The sequence below is a fragment of the Microcebus murinus genome, chromosome 11 (assembly GCF_040939455.1).
Source record: "Microcebus murinus isolate Inina chromosome 11, M.murinus_Inina_mat1.0, whole genome shotgun sequence".
Lineage (NCBI taxonomy): Eukaryota > Metazoa > Chordata > Mammalia > Primates > Cheirogaleidae > Microcebus > Microcebus murinus.
This window is the reverse complement of record NC_134114.1, coordinates 82,448,104-82,471,920: the sequence shown is the minus strand read 5'-3', so window position 1 is coordinate 82,471,920 and position 23,817 is coordinate 82,448,104. Positions and strand designations below refer to the sequence as shown.

At 36.4% G+C, this 23,817-nt stretch overlaps 1 protein-coding gene across 1 annotated transcript in view; it reads right to left on the bottom strand.

Annotated features, from left to right (window-relative positions):
- MAN2A1 (mannosidase alpha class 2A member 1) overlaps positions 1-23,817 on the bottom strand; it is a 168,363-nt gene that overhangs the window by 46,972 nt on the left and 97,574 nt on the right. The window contains exon 13 of the mRNA XM_012790254.2: positions 2,103-2,268. Coding sequence (XP_012645708.2) covers positions 2,103-2,268 — 166 coding nt within the window. The remainder of the gene's footprint in view (positions 1-2,102; positions 2,269-23,817) is intronic.

Below are 23,817 nucleotides of genomic sequence, written 5' to 3'. Positions count from 1 at the left end.
ATGGATGAAACATATTTTTAAAAAACCCAATAAAAAGTAACAATACAACAATTTTAAAAATACAGATTTAAAAAATACATTATAAGAACTATTTACATAGCATTTGCATTGTACTAGGTATTATAAGTAATCTAGAGATTAAAGTATAAAGGAGGATGTTATATGCAAATACAGATGTTACTTATGACAGGGTTATGTTCCATCATAAGTTGAAAATATCATTAGTAAAAAATGCATGTAATACACCTAAACTACTGAACATCATGGCTTAGCCTAGCCTACCTTAAATGTGCTCAGAACACTTATATTAGCTTATACTTGGAGAAAATCATCTAACACAAAGCCTATTTCATACTAAAAGTATTGAATAACTCATGTAATTTATTAATACTACACTGAAAGTGAAACACAGAATGGTTGTATGGGTACTCAAAGTACAGTTTCTGATGAATGTATATCGCTTTCACACCATCTAAAAACAAAAAAATCATAAGTTGAGCCATTGTAAGTCAGGGACCATCTGTACCATGCCATTTTATATAAGAGATTTGATTACCCACGGACACTGGTATCCATGGAGGTGGGGGGTAGTCCTGGAACTATCTCCACAGATATTGAGGGATGACTGGATAATATTATTCTATAAATGTTTTGATAATTTATAGGTAGAGTGTCTACATCTTACTTTATCCAGAGAACCTAATAACCTCAAGTTGGTAGGCTTATCAAAGGCATTAATATTTTCATCCAAAATGTGAAATCATATGACCATCCTCAATTGTTAACTATACTCTTCTCAATGGACACCTAGAGGAGGAAATTCCCCACGAACACAGGGCTTACTGGAAATGATTTTTCCTATCAGAAATCTTTTTGTAACATGATTTCAGTATATAAGAAAAATAGTAAACATAATATAAATATCAAACACACTAGTTGAGTCAGCATTAGCCATCAAATGCTTGAGGTTTTGCAGACCCTGAACAAGGCATATAAGATGCACACAGAAGAAGACATGACCCCTGCCTTGCAGGAGCTACTGTTTCACTTTCTCTATGGGATGCTTCCTGTAAAATCCCACCCAAACTTATATCATCGTTTTCCTTTCTATCTAAAAGATTATGCATATATAAAAGTAACCCCCAATGGCTTTTTTCCTTCTGAGATGGTGTCTTGCTATAGTGCCCAGGCTGGTCTTGAATACCTAGGCTCAAGCAGTTCTCCTGCCTCAGCCACCTAAGTAGCTGGGAGTATAGCACCCACCACTGCACCCAGCTAATTTTTAAATTTTTTTTTTTTTTTTTTAGAGATGGGAGTTTCACAAAGTTGGCCAGGCTGGTCTTGAACTCCTGGTCTCAAGGGGTACTCCCTGCCTCTCGGCCTTCCAAGTAGCTGGGAGTACAGGGACAACCCACCATGCCTAGCTTAGCGGTGGCTTTTGAGAAGCAGAAGCAATTTTCTTTTAGACTTCCCAGCTTATGGCTGCAGCTCCAGAAGTACAGTTTAAATTTCCCTTCAGACTCTAAAAACTTAACCATTCTAGTGATGTGGGGCTCAATATAATACTGTTTAAGAAACTTTCACACACACAAAAATATTACTTAAGCACAGATTTTCCATAATTATATCTCAAAAAAGAAGCACCTTAATTATTTTAGGAAGTCTCTCTTTTGTCATGTGTTATGTCACCTTCGCGATGAAAAGTTGAAACTACCCAAAATTATTAAGAAGGGTGGTATTTGCCTAAATTTCACCATGCACAGTCATCATTAGAGACAAAAAAATTCAAACTTTTATGTGTAATAATTACTTCAGAATAAACTTAACAATATGTATACTTACAGAAATATACAATGTACACACTAATAACATATACTAACATATAAATATTAACAAAAATATTAACATTTTAGGAAACACAGTTTCTATTTTCCTTCAGTGTCATTTTACCGGCCAGTTAAACTCTCTGATATTTACAACTTTCATCACTTCACAGACACCAACACGATAGCTCAGTGGGGCTATTTATTATACATGCATACGCTATACACTGGCTATGCTTGTTTTACAATGCCTTTTCAAGTTCTATGGCCACAACATACCTCATAGGCTGTTTCTGAAATAACATTTTTTTCATCCCAAACTGCGCTGACTTGAACTTTGATAGGTTCTCCTGAAGCAGAGGACACTTCCACCGTGGGGGAATTCACATAGACTGACACCACCGAGGTTCGGTCTTGTTCTAAAGGATTAAATATCACAAGGTGCCTGCAAAAACAAATGCTTCAGTATTGGAATCTCAAAATATTTTATTTCTTTACTTCTTTCATACTCTTTGTAATACCTCAGTTCATAGAAGGTCACAGAGCCAACTTAAAGAGAAGAATTAAAAGAACATTCTAGAAGAACTTTCAGAGTACAGGCAATTTCATCACAACAAATAATCACATAGTACAAAGGGTAATGAAACAATGATTCGAAAAAACTTTTTGAAAATGCTTTACAAATCGAAGACATTAACAAACTTGTAATAAAGATTTTTTCCAGATCCCAGGAAGCTTTATGAATATAGTTTTATTCATCTGTCTAAAATAATCAGCTCCATACAACTAATACCTCTTATCCCTGCCTAATCTCACTGAATAAAAGAATTCATAATTTGTGTGTTTGCAATTTAGTCACAATTAACTTCAATTAAAAATCTGACATTCATTTTAGACTACTAAAACACAGCAAAACACATGGCTATTTAAGCAGAATTATATTAATTCATATATGTATTTTATATACAAGGGGCCCTTATTGCTCAAAGAAGTTGATTCTGGGAAAACAGTTCACTTAAAGTGAGTCTGCTTATATAATAGGGCCCCAAATTTATAAAAAATCATGATAAAAAAGATTTGATTAGAAATTAGGTAAAAAAAAAAAAGGAAAATAAAAACTATTAAAACAAATTTAGGCAATATTTGCAACTATGTACAATTTTTAACTTAAGCCAAAAAAAAAAACTCGAATGAACTGGGATTTGGGGCACAACTTTTCTAATATTTTAAACAAGTACATTATGACATCCTTCACTTAACATTTAATTTTTATGGGATGATTTTAAACACAATTATATTTGTGAAAAATATTTAAACATTTCATCATTTTTCCTGAAGTCCTCTCTTAATTTTCTACCTTGACTTTCTCATGAGCATAACTCTGTCAGATCCTGTTTCATGGCCTCGCCTGTGAGTAACAATGTTCTAGACCAGGGGTCCTCAAACTTTTTAACAGGGGGCCAGTTCACTGTCTCTCAGACCATTGCAGAGTGCGCACTGTGGGCCCGGGACGAGTCAGCTGCTAAGCAGTACAGGCAGCGGTGGCAAAATACCTAGCGGGCCGGATAAATGTCCTAGGCAGGTGGCATGTGGCCCCAGGGCTGGGCTGTAGTTTGAGGACACCTGTTCTAGACCGTCATAGCACAGACTTCATGAAATCTGCATCCTTTGCAAGATTTATGATTTTACTTAAAATCAATATGCATCATATTATTTTCAAATAAATCAAAAGGTATTTCAAAGAAGATATCTGACTACTAATATTAACTCATTGATTCACCAGTGAATATTTTCATGATCTGAAATACTTTCTTTCCCTATGCAACTTTGTAACTGCAGGAACATAGAAATGAATATTCAGATAACAACTGCCTCTCCCTAACACACAGTATCTATAGATGGTAGAAGCAAGCTAGCCTCTGTTTATTGTGATACATCAGAAAGCCTACCAGTGTTTTCTCATCCTGTATATGTGTCCTATATACTTTTGCTTTCGATTGAATTATAAACCATTCATTAAGAAATAAAATAGATACCTACAGGAACCAAAACTAAAATAAAGGACAACAGGAAAGAACAAAGGAAAAGAAAGAGGATATAACACAAAATCTATAAAACATTTGACTTATAAATTATTTACCAGGAGAAGCATTTATGGTTTAAACAGTATTCTGAGATACCAAAAGTGACAATAAGAATGTCTCTAATTCCTATTAGGCTTATAGTACAGATCAGGATAACAAGACCTAACTTGCATCGCTCAAGTTCATTGACATTCCAAGAATGTCTCTGATTCCTATTAGGCTTATAGTATAGCTCAGTATAACAAGACCTAACTTGCATGGCTTACGTTCATTGAGATTCCACACGTATACAAGAGAAGAATAGGTGAAGCCATGTAATCACAAACGTATTTACAAAGACTGCTGAAACCAACTGGTACTATACAAAACCCCATTTTATTAATATCCACGGAAGCAGTGAGGCTGATGCCCCCTTGAGAAGTGTCCTCAAGAGACCTACCTGAGGGATCTGTCAACCTACTCACACCTTCCCATTGCCCTCTACCTCAGCTGACATTTTACCTGACTGTTCTCCCATCACAAATGTGCCTGGAGAATCTCAACTGTCAGGGTTTATTGTTATCCATGGGACTGAACTATATATTCCTAAGGTGCACTGGGGTAGAAAAATAGTGGAAGGTCACTCATTCTCTGCACCAAAGATATTCAAACCAGAACACCAGAAATGAGTGATCTCCTACTGAAACCCATGTTCCCAGAGGCTGATAGAGCTAGTACGTGAAGAACTTGAGGAAATTGAAGCCTGAAGACTTAGGCCGACCTTGTCACTCTGCAGAAGCCCTGAAGCACATCCGGGCACCCTCAGCACACTAAGCCTAGCATCCCCACCGGCGTGCTCATTTAATGCTCCACCACACAGAGCTGGTCACAAAGGCTGTAATGATAAAGCACAATGTGTGCCCAAGCAATAAATTAGGTAATGAGCATCCAGAACACTGATGCCTTCCCGGGGGAAAAAAAAATGACTCACATTTAACACAAATAATAATTTTAACCATACATTTTGGTTTTGTACCATATTAAATCACTTTTTATAATAAGCTGTGAACTAGGTTCTGTTTTATTTCATTTTAGTAGCTAATTAGTATTTGACCATAATGATGTTTCTACTGTACTGAATGATTACATAATTATCATGCCAGGAATCTATTCGAAACTAAATGTGTAGAGTATATAATGAGTATAATGCTGCACTAAGAAAATAATTTTTAACATAATTAGCGATTCACAGCATGTTCTTCGAGTGCATCACCGTACAGATTTATCTGACATACAAACTCCTATCGATGTACATTTTGAGTACAGGGAAAGTATGATCATATATAAATTATAGTTCCCTTGGAAATAAGTACACCATCACAAATTAACTAAATTTTCATTGTCATGATCACGTTTGGTAGTCAAACATTGGTAATGCTGCCAATATCCCCAAACATGAGTCCTTTTATGACCTTTGGTTGAGAATGAAACCAAGAGTTTTCAGCGTCAGATCACCATATCATACTCACTTACTAAAAATTAACAGTATTTGATCCACACTAACAAAAGAGTAGTATTTATACCCTGAAAATGGGGAGGGTTAGTTATTATTTTTACCCTGGATGCTCAGTGTTTTCTTTCCTTCTCCAATTTCCCCACATCAGCATTAGCTTCTTACCCATCATCTGCCAACAAGGCTCATCCAGCCTCCTAGTTCTCATTGGCACTGGGTCCCACAACTTGGGGTTACAGGCAAGTACCTCAATTCTGTATATAGATGAAACGGCTCTCATCTCATGAAGAAAAAGTACTCATATGTTAACTGCCAATCAAATTAGAGGGCAGACGGTGATCTACTTTGGCCAGCACAAAAAGGAAGAGAGAAAAATGAAAGACCCTCCTGTATGTTCATGCCAAACTGAAAATCACTTCATGGAAGAACTGGAATACCACCGTAAACATGGCTCTGTCTTTCACAATTCTACAGAGGATGAGTGTATTCAGAATTCTTTCACTTCTTTTATAGAAGTAATACACATCCTGTTAAGAAAAACTAAATTTGGCAATCCCTGAGTCCTCTCTTTGAGGCAAATCTAATCAGCACTCACTAAAATATAAACAATATATTAGGACCACACAGGTTTCCTTCTAGGACTCGATGAAGGAGAGTGGACGGAATATGCCTCCTGGTCAGAGGGACCTTGGAATCCTCAAAGTGCTTTCTGTAGGTCTGGGCCAGTCCAAGCTCGGATGGGCGACCACTGAGGCACAGCCTTTCACTTCTTCCACTGGGCAGATAAGGAAACTGAGGGTCGGCAAGGTTAGGTAAGTTGCCAAGATCTGTTCAGCTAAAAAGGTGACACAACAGTGCTCAGAACTCAGTTTTACTCCCAGGGCCAACTTCTTAGCCACTTCACCCACAAGACAAGCACATAAGGATCTTTTTGTCAGCTGCAGTTTACAGTGGAGACTCCCTTAACTCCAAATTCTTATGTGAAGAACTTTCTCCTCAGCGATGCCAAAGATCCCCACGGAACTTCTCTCCTTAGGAAGAAGCTTGGGATGAATATAAGCTATTTATATTTCATGTATATTATAATTTGTGAAAGAAAATTTATAAACTGGAAGACAAAATATCTTGCACTATACACCAAGGAGTTCACCTTCTAATCTCACTGCATGAAGTCAGCAAAAACAATATTTAAGGAAACATTTAAAAAATACTACATGTTTTTATGACAGTGTAAGGAAGATAAAAATATTTTCAAGTTCTCTGTAAGTGTAGTTTAAAAACCAGTTAAGTAATCATCAGAAGTTTATATGAAAAATAATTGTAACTCCATGTGCCTACCACAGTGCCTGGCATAGAATAACGTTCAATAAATAGGTGATGAATGACTAAAGTAGAAAAATCCCACTAGGAGAATTTATCACTTATATATAATACCAACTAGGGTGGGGCTTTACATCTTATCAGGGCATTTTCATTATTTTGATTCTTCAAAAAAATGCTTTTCAATTCCTCAAAAAATACAAGATGAGTAATTAACCCCTATGTAAAGACAGAGGAAATGACAGATCCAAGGTGACAAAGAAAGAACAAAGCAAAGACTAGAGCTCATTTTGTTTGATTCTTGTATGCATGACAAGATTTTTAAAAATTTTATTTCGAACAATATAATTATCTTCTCTAAATAGCCTCATTTGTGAAACAACCTAAAGAAGAGTATTAAGCTTTATACTGTATTCTGAATACTAAAATATACAGATTTATATGTTAACAAAAATTACAATATTTAGATTTAAAGTCCTTTTGACATATTCCATCTTGTTTTCTAGGTTTAAAATATAATGCTTACCATACTAGTTATCAGGAAAAAAATCAAAAGTTATTAAAAACTAGAGTGTCTTTTTGAGATATATATTAGATCTTGATTCTGGGCCCTATGGTCAGACATTCAAGCTCAAATCCCCACCATGCCACTTACAGTTTGAGAAGCTTTGGACAAGTTATTTCATTTCCCCAAGACTTAATACCCTCATCTACAAAAATTAGGAGATAAGATTATTGTTGGATGTTAAATAATAAAATGTTTAGAAAACCACCTAGCTCAGACCAGGCACAAAGCAGAATCTCAGTAACAACTCACTCCTCCTCTCCTCTCCCTTACAAGATCCTCATACAAGATCCTCATAGTATCCTGACCAAGGACCCTGGGACACCATCACACCAGATGGCACAGTGAACGACTTAAGGAACGCAGATTGAGCTATCATCAATCCTTCTTGTATAAGGCATGTGTAAATATAAATAAATTGACAAAATCACACATGTGACAACACAGATACCTTGAAACAAGAGTTTTGATAACATAGTGGTGTTGAGGGGGGATAAGTACACCCATGCAGAGATATACACACATACAAACTAACCAAATGGTTATGACTAAATTAAGAAGCAAAAAAAAAGGAAAGGAGGATACCACCTGGTGTGTGTGGTTATAAACTTATAAAGGTGACTACATAGTCCCAGTTATGGAAGTACCTACAGGCTAGGAGAGGGAAAGACAGAAAGAAACTGGTAAATTTAATGTAATAGGGCAGGCAGTAAGACAAAGGTGTGCAAGGCATGTCATGTGACCCATACACAAAAAGGGTACAGTTAGGACAATCAAGAGACCAATCAAAATAGAATATTAATTTTATTAAAAAATGAATAGTCAACATATAGACAGAAAATGATAAAAATTTACTGAGGGACATAAAAATGAATAAATGGAGAAACATAGGATCTTTCTAGGTAAGAAAACTAAAATAATGCCAAAACAAACAAACAAAAACCCTCTCACAACATTAACTCATGAATCTTAGGCAATGACAACCTAAATCCTATAGAAATCCTTTTGTTAGGAGAAAGGTAAGAGAAGGAAAAGGATCATGAACTGGACAAAACAATCCTATAATAAACAATTATCTATAATAAGACAAATGATTAAATGGAGGCATTAAAGTAATATGTCAACATTGATTCCAAATGAACTTAAAACATAAAAAATGATAGAAAATTTGTAGGAAAAAATATGAATAATTTGTGGTGAAAAAGGTCTTTCTAACCATAACCAAAAAATAAAGTCAAAAGCTGATAGATTTGATAACGAAAACCTAAAACTTTTTCTATCTTAAAAATAAGATTTAAAAAGGCAATATATGCAACATAAACTTTTGTACTCCCACAATATGCTGAAATTAAAAAAAATAATAAGATTAAAGAATAAAAACTTAAATCTTTGTAATCTCTTAAATGATATCTTTTTGTATGTTAATAATTGACTGACAGCTTTAGGGTGGGGCTGGTCACTTTGGATTCCTTGCAGAAGGCTGGGTGCTAAAACAGAAGAAAAGTCTCCTACAACTCCTGGTTCCAGTTAGAGCAGAATAGATACAGTGGCACCATTAACCCTGATTAGATACCTAAAAGATGCGTACTGGGAGGAAGTTTCAAGATGAAAGTGACAAATCCAGGTGTAGACTTCTTGAAGTCTAACGTTCATCAAGAAGCGCCTGAGGATCATCCACAGATTGGTCTTGATGCTCCTGAATTAATTATCTGCAACTCAGCATCTACTTTTCCATTAAAAGTATAAAATTAGGTTTCCATTTGTAGTAGACAGCATAATGGCCCTGCAAGATATCCACTTCCTAAATCCCCAGAAGAGACTTTGTAGATGTGATTAAATTATAGATCTTGGAATGGGGAGATTATCTTGGGTTTTCTAGGTGGCCCAATGTATCTACTCACAAGGGTCCTTATCAGAGGGACACAGGAAGATCCAACCAAGAAGGTGGCGACGTGACAACAGAAGCAAGAGGTCGGAAAGGGGCCACAGGCCAAGGAACATGAGCAAAGATGAAAATGAAAAGAAACGAGTCTCCAGAAAGAACCAGCCATACTATCATTTGTTAATCTAGCGAAAATAATTTTGAACTTCTGATCTCTAGAACTATAAGATAATAAATCTGTAGGGGTTTTTGAGGCTAAGTTTGTTGGTAATTTATTACAGCAGCAAAAAGAAACTAATACACAAGTTACACTATTCTCCATGTTGAAAATGGGGATTAAGTTCCAGTTTCACATCATAAAGACTAAAGACTCTTTATCACCAAACTTACATAAAAGAAAGTCCTGAGTCCTGCAAAAGGGAACGGGGGTGACCAAAGAGCAACAAGAGCTTGGTGTCCTTGGAACTGGGCCCACCCTGGCCAAAGTGGTTATTTTTACCCATTTAAAATTCTATTTATTTTTAAATCTTTGAATACCTTATGCTGGACCCCATTCACTGGAGATGTGCACATATGCACAGATTTTTGACATGATTCCAAGGCCTCCATGTTTAAAAACCTTTCCAGTCCTATAAAATAAGCCTTCTCAAAGAGGCAAGCATTTACCTATTTTCCCATAAAAATCCCTCTAGAAACTATACAATAACAATCTCAGTTATCTTCGATTGCCAGATACGGAAATTTCTAACTACAAGAGAAAAACATGGTTTCTGGAAGCTACCACTTGGTTAAGTAGCAAATATAGCCTGGTCTAACAAGAAAAAAAATTCAACACTAAAGTACAGAACACTCTTTCTCTTAGCAATGAAAATTAGGATTTTACTTGAATAGTGTATAAATGTTATCTAATTTATCTTCCTAATACATGAAAGTTTGTTTCACCATTTTTCCTATATTTAGGAGAATAGCTTTCTTAAAATTCATAAACAAAAATATATGCATTTATCATCAGCTAGAGAATCATTTGTCCAAAGACAAGATTCAAAATAAAGGTAAATATCTGGAGGCTTTATTGGAAAAAAAACTAAAAAAAAAAAGAAGGTAAAAAAGTGTACTGCAGGTGTGAGCAAATGCAAATATAAAGCTGCCCTTCGCAAAACAATAATATGATAGCAGCACCTAAAACTGCTATTGTCAACTAAGTAATTTCTGCAAATACCTTACTCTCCTCACATCCAAGATTTCTATAAAATATTACTCATAAAAGTTCTTAGTTTAGATGAGAAGTATGACATTATTAAGTAAATATCCTAGAAAGCTATATGTTAGAAAATATTACTTCAGTAGAAAATTATTTTGGTTTATAACACTAATAGACAAAGCAGTAAATCAAATACAAGATCGCATTAAAGGAATATTTTGACTATATTTATGTCAACTTGACTTAGCTGTTGGTAGAGAATTTTTCAGATGTTATGGTAGTCATAACAATAATAAAAACAATACTAACAACTAGCACCTACTGAGCCTTTAGAACAGTGATGAGCATACAGCACGTGTTTTACTTGAATTAACTCCTTTCAGCTTTACTTACAATCACCCTATGACGTCCTAAAATCATGCCGTTGTATAGATGCACAGAGTGGTCCTATATCCTGATCATAGTTAGGTAGCCACTGAAGTGGTAGCACCAGGATTCAAACTCAGTCATGCAGGCTCTGAGGCAGCTTGGAGCTAGAGAAGGTGGGTTGTTGTCCTCCTCTGTGGGCAAGGCACTCAAAAAGCACCACCTGCAGCACTAGAATCCATCACCCACCGCCCCACTCTCTGAACACACCCTCATCAGACTGCTCTACATCCACCCAGCAAAGAAGAGCCTCCACTCTAAACCCTTCCCACCTGCTGAGGTATCATGGGTTTCCTTGAGGTGATGATTAGGCTACTCCCTCTGGTTGCTGTGATGACAATATACAAAGAGTTCTTTCAGTAAGTTCTTACTTTTGTAAGAGGTGGTAAGAAGGGAATTTGCCATATAATAGGCATTCATTCTGCAATACTGGAGATACTTTGGAAAACAGTTTCTTTATTTATTCTATGTCCCAATTACCAGAAACACTTGGTGATTTCCTAAAGTAGGGCTTTCTACCCCAAAACTTCCTTTCCTGTTATTTATTCAAAGGGATGCCTTATAAAAAGATTTATAGTTTGATAAGAAAACCAAATGTCAACTGGATGCGACCTTGGGGATCACCTATTTCAAGTCCTTCTCCCCTCAAATATATAGCTAATGAAACTGAAGTTGCAAAAATATGAGCTGGTTAGTGTCAGAGATGGTACCAGGAATCAGTGCCTTGACTCCCAATGCAAGACTCCCTTTCCCAACCCTGTGTTCCTTCCAGACAGAGCTGACAATGAGATCTGCCCATAGCTCAACGGTATTAGAAATAAAAGAGTTGACATCATAAATGTCAACAGCAATTTTAGTTGCAAATGCAACTCAATACTATAAATTAAAGTGTTAACACTCAAAAATACAACTACAAATTTCAGGGGATTTCCCACAATGTGAAAAGCATTTCTAAAACCATAAATGCAACCAAAGTAGAAACAACATGTAGTATTTTAATTTTTATAAACAAGAGAGGACGGAAAAATCTTTCAACTATTTCCAGTGTACAACAGAAAACAGTAAGTCAATAAAAAGGATAATATTCCTGGATAAGTACTCTAAAATGTTTGATACTAAAGCAATAAAAAGAAACGAACACAAAAATTGTACATAATTTGGCTGACCCCAAGAGTTTTGTCACCAATTAAGCTGCTTTCACTCTGAGAGAGTTTTGCCTAAAACAAAAATACCATCTGTTCTACCTAAAACATTAAGATGTTCTATTTTCTTGTCAATTCAGAAATCACATCTGTAGCTATTTCTGAAAAGACAGCAAAAGACATTATATTTATGGGTGACTGCATAAGGAATGATGTTCAATCAAAATGTAATTTTCATCTACTGGAAGAAAATTTCATTTCTCCAATGAATAAGGCTGTAACTCTGGAAGAACACAGAGTACATAAACAGACTAATTTTCACAAATAAAAAAGACCTTAAAAGTTAACACAGTAAAATAAAATTGTTTTGTTGTTAAGGACAGAAATGGCAAATATGTTTGTATTCACTTTGGGTATCTGTGCTGACAAATGAAATCTATCTTGTCTGAGGTTTCCAGGTGAATAGAGGAGAAAACAACTTTTTATTGGTGCTATGTCTTTTTCATGTTAGTGAGCCATCATATAAGTGGTAAAAATATGAAAACAATAAAACACAAACCACTCTCTATTTTCAAAGCACTTTTGGAAACAATATCGGTCCTGGGATAGAATCCCTACTATATCCAATGAACCGATTAAAGAAGATACAAAACACTAGAGAAAACATCACTCACAGTGAACGCCAACACGATGTCACAAGGGATAAAGAACACGTTTCGAAGAAAAACACACAAGCCAACCAACTACCTGTAATAATTTCAGTGCACATTAAGTGCCTACAACAAATCTGAAACCCAGGCATGTTTTAGTTTGAAAAGTAGTCCAATTTCACATATAATTATCTTGCCTAAAAGTAAAATAAATGAAATAAAACAAAATAAAATATTAAAATAATTCTACTCTCCAAATAAGGATGAAATAAATGACTCCAAAGGCTCTATTTAAAATTTTTCTTTTTACCACAAAGCTGTGAAGTGTTCTGAAGTCCAACATGGGCTTGAAGCCCTCCCTGACTTTTTCAGGATCAGGATACCTTCACTAAAATCCTTTTCCTTGTTCCACTCGCAGTGCACGCTTTATTAATCTGCATTTAGAAGGAAAAAAAATCTGGTTCAGAAGAATGGAAGACTTTGAAATATGCCACATCACTTCAGTCTATGCTCTGAACTGCTTTGAGTTAATTAGCTTCACGTTAGCAATTTCAGAAGACACGATGGACACTGGGAGGAAAAGCAGCAGAAATTGGACAGAAAAGTAAGTTCGCAAGAAACGAAAGAACAAACAACCGAAGGAATCTCTCTCATATAATGGTCAATTACTCCCACCCCACCATAAATCACTCATACTCCAGATATTTAATACTTTCCTAGCGTGTTATATTCTCTAATAATATAACTTCAACTAATGCATGAAAGCTTTGGCACTACAGCAACAACAGAACAGAATCACTCAAAATTTACATTATCTAGCACACACACCAAAACGAATGCCACCTATTTTTTGACACCATCTCATCTCCTTCTTGAAGTTTTTTTTTTTTATGTTATATAAAGTTATGTATTTCTAAATATCTTAACTACAAATTATTATAACCCTTCCTGGATTACAGGCACTACTACTCATGCTAGTTCTGCCTTCATATTGTAACCTATCAAAATATCTCATCATAGTTGTACATATGTAGGCACATATTTTCCTCCCCATCTTCTGCACTTCCCTGATTATGGTCCTTGATGGGACAAGATGTTGTAAGTAACCAGCAAAATCACTTTACTCTCATCACACAAACCATGCAACTAAAAGACACTGCGTAAACTTAATTCACTGAGTAATAATCTGACAATACTAAACTAGAAACACAGCTAGTTACGAAAGTTTGATTTAAAATATAAATAACAGAAAGGCAATTAAAACATAGATGAACCAGGCAATCCAGCAGGTATCCCCAAATAATAAACTACTTTGCCTTCGCTTTTCGAGAAATAAAACCATTTTCCATGCAATCTGAACTCCTTCTACAAATAAAATCTAAGATAATTTTGTACCTAGAAACAAAATCACAGCAGACTAATTATAAGGGCCTGAGAAGAAATATTCTTTTAAAGTTCATATGAAATCAATGAAAAAAATAATTTAAGAAATCATGCCTGGAAAGCACTAAGAAACCAAATCCCACACTGTCTAGCACTTAAAAATAAATGTAGGAGACTGATAATAGCCTGACAAACATTTTCTTCAAACTTTTAAATAGCAGTAAAAATAATGTATATACAATTAATATATAATTATATCATACACTTTAAACTGCGTGATGTGAGAATTGTAAAACGTACTATTTCAGGAGGTACAAGAATGGAATAAGAAATTTTTTTTAAAAAAATGACTTCTGATAATAAGGAAGTTTGAAGATCAGCTGGGAACTTAGAACACTCAGGAGAGTCAAGGATAGGATTCTTGCAAAGAAAAGAGTCAGCACCTGAATAGCCACATGTTTAGAGAATGTGGTGCAAAGGGGTGAAGAGGCAGCACTGTTCAGCTAGCAAAGAGTTATTGAGACACATTATTGAACAGACTTTTGAAATGATGGGAATCAGAACAGAGGAGAAAAGTTAAGGCACTCAAGCATGGATGCTACTAACAATTCAATGTCATTCAGAAGAGACCAAGTGGTTTCTGCCGCATGGCGTCCTTTTTAGGAAACTTGCTAATTAAGCAGTTTCATAATTTTCCCAAACCATTACTCTACGGATCTATAACCTGTAAACTGTGAAATTCAAAAGGCTCTGGGGAAAATATCAAAAGCTTTTTCGTAACTCATTTGGGGTACAACCTAAACTGAACTGACATGAAGCTTTTATAGAATCTTTAATTATCCTATTTGATCTGAATATGCAGAAATGTTAAAACAGATCCTGCAGTAATAAGACATACATGCATACTACTTTCTTAAAATTAAAAGAATTCTGAATTCATACTATATATACCCTTGACGATTTCAGTTAAGGCACTGAGCACTTGTTTTAGGGATAGGCTTGATAGCAGAGTATAAATCACAGACCACTTGGAAAAGAGACTCTGCCTGTGTTGGTTCTGAGCAAGAAAGAATCAACAAATGAAAGGGCCAAGAAAACATGAGCACGTACCAACATGGTGCTGCCCACAACAGAAATGCAAAATAAATCTGTCATTAAATGACTGGTGTATGAACCAAGGAATAAATAACTATATTTTAACATGGTGCTACACAGGTCACTAAGAAATAGTAAATGCTGAATACCCCAAATCCCACTAGGATATATTTGCTCTTACTTTATGAGCTTTCACTTTATCTCTTTACCAATTCTTCATTTGGCAGGATTCAATTATGTTTTGGTTTTGGAATAAAAAGAAAATTTCTCAGTTTCATTAATAAGTGTTTGATATGATTTTCTTACTTAATAAGTCTTCAGAACAAGTTTTAAAGCAATTTCTAGCACACAGGACTGCTTTATTTAGTTAAGACCTATTTCTGTGTACAGAACACAACTGCAATCTCTAAGCTGAAGGGGGCAGGGAAAAGTAGCCAATGATAAAAAAATCTGGGAGTTGCTTTTTGATTTAGTTAATGAACCCAATGAGTGGATGCTATAAGTTGACTACTCAACAACCATTATCACTTCCTCCTTTCTTGACGGAAACCCCATTTTATTCAGGATGACAACAGACCTAGCTTAAAAAAAAAAATCAAAATGAACAACCCCCACGCCCCTACATTCCACATTCCCCGTGTTAGGTGTGGCCATGTGGCACAGTTCTGGCTAATGACACATAATTAGCATTCTCCTCAGTGGAGAATCTGAAAAAATTATTGTTTGTGTCTCCTGTTTAATGAAAGACTACACACTCACAATTGGCATGGTTTGCATCCTTTGCTCATCCCCCTTTCTGGATGAAATGTTAGATGCAAATATATGAAGAAGCAGGAACCTCTGGGAGTCCACAGAACAAGAGCCACAGGCAAACGGTGGCAGAGCTCCCAGGTAAACACAGCCTGGACCTTTGATAACACCATGGGACACCTCAGCAGCCCTGGACTGCCTCCCTTGAACTTGTTCTTAAGAAAAATAAAAGGCTTTCTTGGGATGCCATTGTAACAGGTTTCTGTTACATGCAGTGGAATGCAATACAAAATGAAACACTATACATACAAGAAGTAATACTGGGTTAACAAATGGAGGCCAGGAAGTACCACAAACTTAAAGAACAATGAATGCAAATTATTTCTAAATCAGAAATTTTCCCATAAAGATTCACCATTATAGAAAAACTGCTTAATCGCCCATCAAATATTGCACATACCTTTTCTTCATAATTTTTCCCCTCTCCAATTTTTAGTTATTAATTTAGCAAACACCTCTATGTATCGAGCATGTCTTCCACATTTCACTTAACTATTCACAACTTCTCTAATTCAAACAAGTCATCTTCATTTTTTCCATGGCAATTGAAAGACAGATTTCATAAAAATTTAAGCTAAAACATCAGAATTTATCTATCTCATATTTTTTTTGTTTTTGGTTTTTCTTTCTGAGACAGTCTTGTTCTGTTGACCCAGGTAGAGTGCAATGATGGGATAATAGTTCACTGCAACCTCAGACTCCTGGGCTCAAGCGATCCTCCTGCCTCAGGCCCCAGAGTAGCTGAGACTACAGGTCCACGCCACCATATGCTATTTTTTTTTATTTTTTATAGAGACAGGGTCTCACTATTCCTCAGAGCGCTCTCAAACTCCTGACCTCAAGTGATCTTCCTGCTTTGGCTTCTCAGAGTGCTAGAATTACAAGCAAGAGCCTCCGTGCCTGGCCTCATGTTTTCTTTATTATTAAATGAAATGCTAATCCTGGCATCTTATTTTCAAAATTTACATGAAATTTTATGAATATGGAATATTTGATAACTCATTATTACTTATTGTTTTTCATTTAAGTCTTTTAAAATATTTGAAAAACTTAAATGTTTTCATTTAAGTCTTTTAAAATATTTGTTCACTTGATAAGCAAAGCTGATAAGTCTTAGTTCTATTTCTATATCTGATTATTTCTGTAGGATAGGTTTCCTATCCTACAGATAGTGTAATCCCCAGCTCAAATGCTCTGGCACTAGGTCACTGTCAACGGAAAAAAGCCAAACTCTGTAAAATAATTTTAAAGAGATTTATTCTGAGCCAAATTTGAGGACCATGACCCGGAGCCACTGCCAAGAGGCCTTGGGCAAGTGGACTCGCCGTGGCTGGGTTACAGTTCAGTTTTATACATTTTCAGAGAGACAGGGGTTACAGGCAAAGTCACAAATCAATACATGAGAGGCATACATTGGTTTGGCCCAAATAGGTGGGACATCTCGAAGCGGGGGCTTACAGATTATAGGTGGGTTTAAAGATTCTTTGGCTGGCAATTGGCTGAGAGAGTTAGACTTTACCTAGAAGACCAGAAAGGATATGCTTACTTTAAGATAAGGGTATGAGCACTCTGGAAGGTCCAGACAGGAGGACATTTTAAATTTACAATAGGCGCCTGCTAGGATGCTTGAGTTAAGATATTTTAAATTTATGATAGGCATCTGCTAGGATGCTTGAGTTAAGACAGGGGCTTCCTATCTTTTAGGTGATGTTAATGCCATACCAGAATCAGGTCAGGAAGTAAACCACTGCTTCATTTGGTTAACAAAAGCCGCTTAGTGGGAATTTACCGTTTGTCAGCCTAACCCTGCTGGCCTCCTTACCATTTGCCAGCCTAACCCAGCTGGCCTCCTTAGGAAGGAGTTTTTAGCAAAAAAATTAGAGTTCAGTCCTCATCACTTTCTCAAAGATAACTAGATGCCATGTTAGAATGATGAACAAAACCCAGCCCAGACCTTCAAGAGTTTAAAGTAGGTCTCTCTGGATGAACATTAAGCAAGCGGTAAGTGGGAGGACAGTGGATAAACACATAGTCCCATGTAGGCACATCAGAATGACACCTAACTCTGAGCAAGCCCCCCAGGGAAAGTTTCCAGAGGATATAACATTTAAGCTGAGTCCCAAAAGACAATCAGAAATCAATCAGGCAAATGTTATCTGTGTGTGTGTGTGTGTGTGTGTGTGTGTGTGTGCATTTGGGGGTGGGATGGGAGGTTTTTGTTTTGTTTTTGTCCAGGCAGCAAAGTCTCGAGGTAACAGAGCATGGTATGTAGAGAATTCATAGTTCTCTGAATACGTTGTTAACTGAATATAGTTGTTGTGGGATTGGAGCATACAGTGCAGGCTGGGGTGACATGAAAGAAGATTCTATAGAGACCAACATGCAGACACGTAACTCAGGTTAAAGAGTCTGGAGTTTTTCCTTAGGACAATGAAGAAAAAAAAAGAAGAGTTTTGAGCTTAAAGAGTTCCAACGCCATTGCTAACATTAGTTGAGTGCCCGCCGAGTGCTAGGTCCTCTACTATGAAGATCACATACCTTATTTACTCTTTCCAACAAATGTATTAAATATTGACCAGGGACACCTGTCACTGAGATGTCACTGTCACCCATGGGAGGGACAGTAGCAGCCTGAAGCAGGGTGCTGGCATTGAAGATGAAGAAAGTGGATGAATCTGAGATACATTTAAGAGGTAGAATGAAAAGATCTAGCATGTGTTTGGATACAAGTTGAAAGTTAAAAGAGAAAGGACAGCGATGATCAGGGGTAACCCTTTAATTTACTGCCCAAACTCAGACACTTTTGAGAGTGAAAGGGGCTACTAATGAAACACTATGTTATACGGTCACTCTAAAGTAGAAAGAGCTTGGGACCACACCCAGAACAGGCTCAAGTGGAGAGAAGGAATTCCATTTTAAACATGTAGAGATGGGGGTCCCAGTGGGCCAGGCCAAGAGCACTGTCTGCTTGGCCTGTGGGCATGTGGGTGGAGAACTCAGGAGACCTGTCTCTGCAGAGATGGACATCTGAGGAGTTAACAGTACACTGGGAGCGAAGGCAGGTGACAGAGTAGGAAATACCGCTCTCCCAGGAAGCTTCTATTTTTTCAATCTTCCAGCTGCAAAACAATTACTCAGGATCTCCTAAGTGCTCCCGCCTCTCTACCTCGTTCAGGTGTTAACATAATCCGAAGCTACAGACCTTCAATACTGTTCGTTAACTATTCTTACGTTATGAAAGTTCTGTCAAAACGAAATGAACATTTCTACCTCCAGTTTGGTAATAAAATTGACAATAATGATTTGGGTTTCACTACATCGAATTGTTTCCAATGCCCTTTCAAGTTCCTCATTTTTTTTTTTAATTCTTCATTTTGATTCATCTATCCATCAGCTGAGCTGACTTTATCAAGACATTTTTAAATTTTACTATTAAAAAGAAGGGAAGTATGCCTGTGGTATGTCTTATAAGTGTTTTCGTATTTGAAAATGTCTTTTTATTGCCTTCACATATGAAAGATAACTTTGAGTATAAAACGATTTCAAAACTTCATGGTCTCCTTATCAGAGGAGAAGCCCTAGTCTAGCTTTTGTTCCATATTATACACCATACTATATGTCTTTCTGCCTGGGCACTTTTACAATATGTCCTTTTTCCTCTTAATTGAACTAAGTTACCAATGTGTACTGGGGGTGCACTTTTCATTTGCATTACCCAGCACTTAGCCCTTTCCATCTATAAAGTGACGCCTTCTCAGCTCAGAAAACTTGTCCATTTTATCTTTGATCATTGTCTCTCCTCTGTTGTATTTTTTTCCCCCTGAAGATCTATAATTCTTTTGTTGGAATCTTGTCCTGGATACCGATCACCTTCTTTGTTCCTATTGTTCTTCATTGTTCCTATTCAACTGCCTTTTTTCTGCATTAAAAAGCATCTCCTGGGCTTTTTTTTCCCCACGTCACTGATACCCTCTCTCAGTGCCAGCTTCACTCTTCGTACCACGAGTGAAGGTGGTCTGCTACTGCTCCCCAAATAATCTTTCCTTATCTCACTCCCCCCTTCTTCCAAATCATCCTGTCATCCTTTCATTGCGGCTTTTCACTTTCTGTTTCATATTTCTCAGAGGTCATGATTCTTAACCTTTTTTGAAAATTGCAAGTACTTCTTTTTGAAAATTTTCATCTGGTCTCTATATTAAATCATTTTAATAAGTAAGTTGCTCTTCTGAGTCTTCATGCTACACCCTATTGTTTTTTTGTCATTCTGTACAGCTTTTTCATTGGTTTCCTATGATAGCCTTCCACTCACTTATCATAGAAGTAGACAGCCACCCAGACTCTATGTTTGGTAAAGCTACCCTTGGTACCCTTCATCTTTTATTTTGGTATCGGTTGAAGCCTCTCTCTTATCTAGAGTTAGTTTATTTGACAAACATTTGTTGAGCACACATTTGTTGTATGTCAGGTATTTGCCAGGAGATTCAAAAGCAAACAAGTTCCCTGCCCTCATGGAGCTGTCATGGGAGCAAGGGAGATAGACAACAAGGGATAAATGACATGACCAGTTTGTTAATACCACCATGGAAGATGTAAAGAGGATGCAGTGACGAAGAGAAGAGTGAGTCAATGATGAGCTCATATGCACAGGTCCAACCTGACTCCAAGATCCCAAAAGGCTAACATCCAAGGTGGCTGTGCTTGATTGGTAGTCAGTCTTCTAGACCAGCTCTAATGCTCCAAACAAAGGGAAGACTCCATTATTCAGCTGATGTATACCCTAAAAGCACTGACTTCATCGCTATGCAATCTTTGCATGTACCATAATTGCACTTGTATTCCATAAATTTCGACAAAATAAAAACAAATAATATCACAGCATTCTGGCCCATGCCACTGCCAGCAGCAATCTCCTTGAATAGATATTTCCCTAGATCAATGTTCTACCATCAGTTTTCTACTTATTCCCGCCTCCTACTTTATTTCTGACAGATTCTGTATCCAAATGAGTTGCAAAATGCAGACACAAATACCGAAGCCCTTTCATCAATGTGATCAAGGCTGGTAATAGCTCTGTTAACTGAAACAGTTAAAGTTGACCTGAAAATAAAAGTTAAAGTGGGAAATCATTAAGATATATATGTATTATTCTTAATATTTTACTTTACCATAAAACATAACAAACGTGTACCATATTTTAATCTACTTTATTGATTTAAGAGCAAAGCCTTTAACGTTGACTACGAGACCACTAATTGGGGGTTCTTTCTGTATAACCAAACATGTGATAATTCTTCATGGTTTCAGGCTTAGGCTTCCCTAAACTAGAAGGACGTAAACTCAAAAATATTAGGCAATCTGAGTGCAGATTGCTTCTATATTTTTACAATTTCTGCCCAAATCTTTTGCAGTTTTCTCACCAATATTTATCAGTGACTCACCTTTGTTGAATATTTCCATAGCACTCAACTTCATAAAGAGAGTATTTTACAGAATTCATCAGTTTAATAAAATTAATCAAATTATGAGAGAAAAACAACAAGTGGTGTAGGAATAAATAACTGAATCAGGACAATCACACAACCAAAGAAATGGAGTGAGGGACGTGCACTGGCTTGCAGCTAGTAGCCTATCAGCTACGGGACCAGAGTGCCATGGGCAGAGAAAAACATTGGAGAGCATCAGTTGCTCTAGCTGTTCAACTAAGTGGGGATTAGTCAACAAAGACCTTAGGCAAGGAGAAAAGTGGGGGGCGGGGGGCGGAACAGTTACCTATCTTTTTAACATCCATCAAATGTAGTACCCTTCTAGTAGAAAAATATTTTTCCACTTTTCTAGTTGATATAGTATCAGAATTTCAAAACCCTGGGGGCAGACGTCATGAAAAGGAAAAGGACTCAATCTCTGTACTTCCTTTAAGAGACCTGCATGTTGCTTTTATTTCTATCTGTTTATCACTGGTCAGCATTTTTCAGTCCAGTTCTATGAGCTTTGTAGTTTGTGGCTATCTTAGACTGTGACAACAGGTTGACTGTCAAACCAAGGCTTTGGTGTTCCTGTGATTGTTCATCATCTTCAATGTTTTCATGCGAGCTTTAATGGGAAATTGCAAGAGTCATTCTCAGGGTCCCTAGTCAGCCATCATATAAATTGGAAATGCCAACTTTTTTTTTAATATAATAGGTGTTATTTCATCTAAGTCAATGAGAGGTTGAAACGGTATTTCAGAAATTAATACATATCATTCCCAATGTCATAAAATAAATAGAAACACTAAAGCTGGGGAGAACACTGTGGGAAAGGTAAAGCCTTTCCTCCTCATTTCCTCCCCTAGAGACCTTTGTATTTCCCTGAAAAATTAGGCAAAATTCAAGCCTGTGAATGATTGATTTAGAATGGCAAGTACCAGAGAAGATTCTTTTATGTTGCTACCCAGACGTGATTGCTCCAGAATCATTTCCAACCATTAGTCAATGCAAAAAAGTTTTAATATAAAATTAACTAGTGTTAATTTTATGTTGGAGGTACCTCCAGTTCCCTAGGAAACTTTTGGTTATTTAAATAATGTATTATATTCTATTCAGTGTTTTGAGTTATTTCTGAATAATCATAGAACTGGTCAACCTACATCTTGAAAAAAATCAAAGTTAATAACAACAACAAAAATAACAAATACCTTTTATAAGCATTTTATACTTAAAACAGAGAAATCATTTCAGAGGAGAGTCTATCAACTCATCCTTCAAGTCCAATATAAATTCATAAATGTACTATGCTATCAATGCTCAGCTAGACCTAGACTAGACTAGAATAACTCAGATTTTATGTTTTTTTTCAGCATATTATGGGGGTACAAATGTTAAGGTTACATATATTGCCCTTGCTCCCCTCCCCCCTCAAGTCAGAGCTTCAAGCGTGTCCATCCCCCAGTTGGTGTGCATCACACTCAATATGTATGTATATACCCGTACCCTCCCCTCCACCTGCCTGATACCCGATAAATATTATTCGTATATATCCACTTAGGTGTTGATCTATGAAACCAATTTGCAGGTGAGTACATGTGGTGCTTATTTTTCCATTCTTGGGATACTTCACTTAATAGAATGGGTTCCAGTGCTAGCCAGGAAATTACAAGAGGTGCTATATCAGTTGTTCTAGCTGTTCAACTTGTTTCTTATGGCTGAATAGTACTACATGGTATACATATACCACATTTTATTAATCCACTCATGTATTGATAGGCAGATTTTATGTTTTTAAGAGTCTCCAGTACTATCAGTTAATAATTCCCCCATAAAAGAAAAGTTCAAAGCAGCTTTAAAAGGTAAAGATATTGCAGCTTTTCTCAGGATAATAGAACCTGTACAAGGTCTAGGGTGTGTCAAATCCTAGTCAAATCCTAAATTCTATTATTGTCTTGAATTAATTTGGGACAATTTAAAAATATAGCCCACCATTTTCACGAAACAAAGCACTTACTCTTCCTGACTTAATAAATAAACTCATTTTTCTGCTAACTAATGTGAAGACATTTCTATACGAGTTTTCCAGTATATAACAAGATGTGAGCTTAAACCATAAGAATCCATAAACAACAACCCCAGTTCTTACACTAATTATCACTAATACTCTGCAGTTTCTCCCACAGTCAAGTGCAAAGCAAGCTCCATCTGGACATTTACAGCTCTCTCATCAGACTAGAGCCAACTTGGTTCAAGTCACAGAATCTCAGTTCCATCCTTGAGCTATAAATGCTTTTATCAAACCTATAATTATAATAAAGACCATTGTGAGCTCAGTTTCTTCATTTAAAACTTACGTTTAAACAACTGATTGGAGATATCAATTACTTTCTCAGATACATTATTACTTGGCATAAAAATACATTCATGAAAAATGCAATACCCTTTACTATAGCCCCAAAGAAAATTAAATACTTAGGAG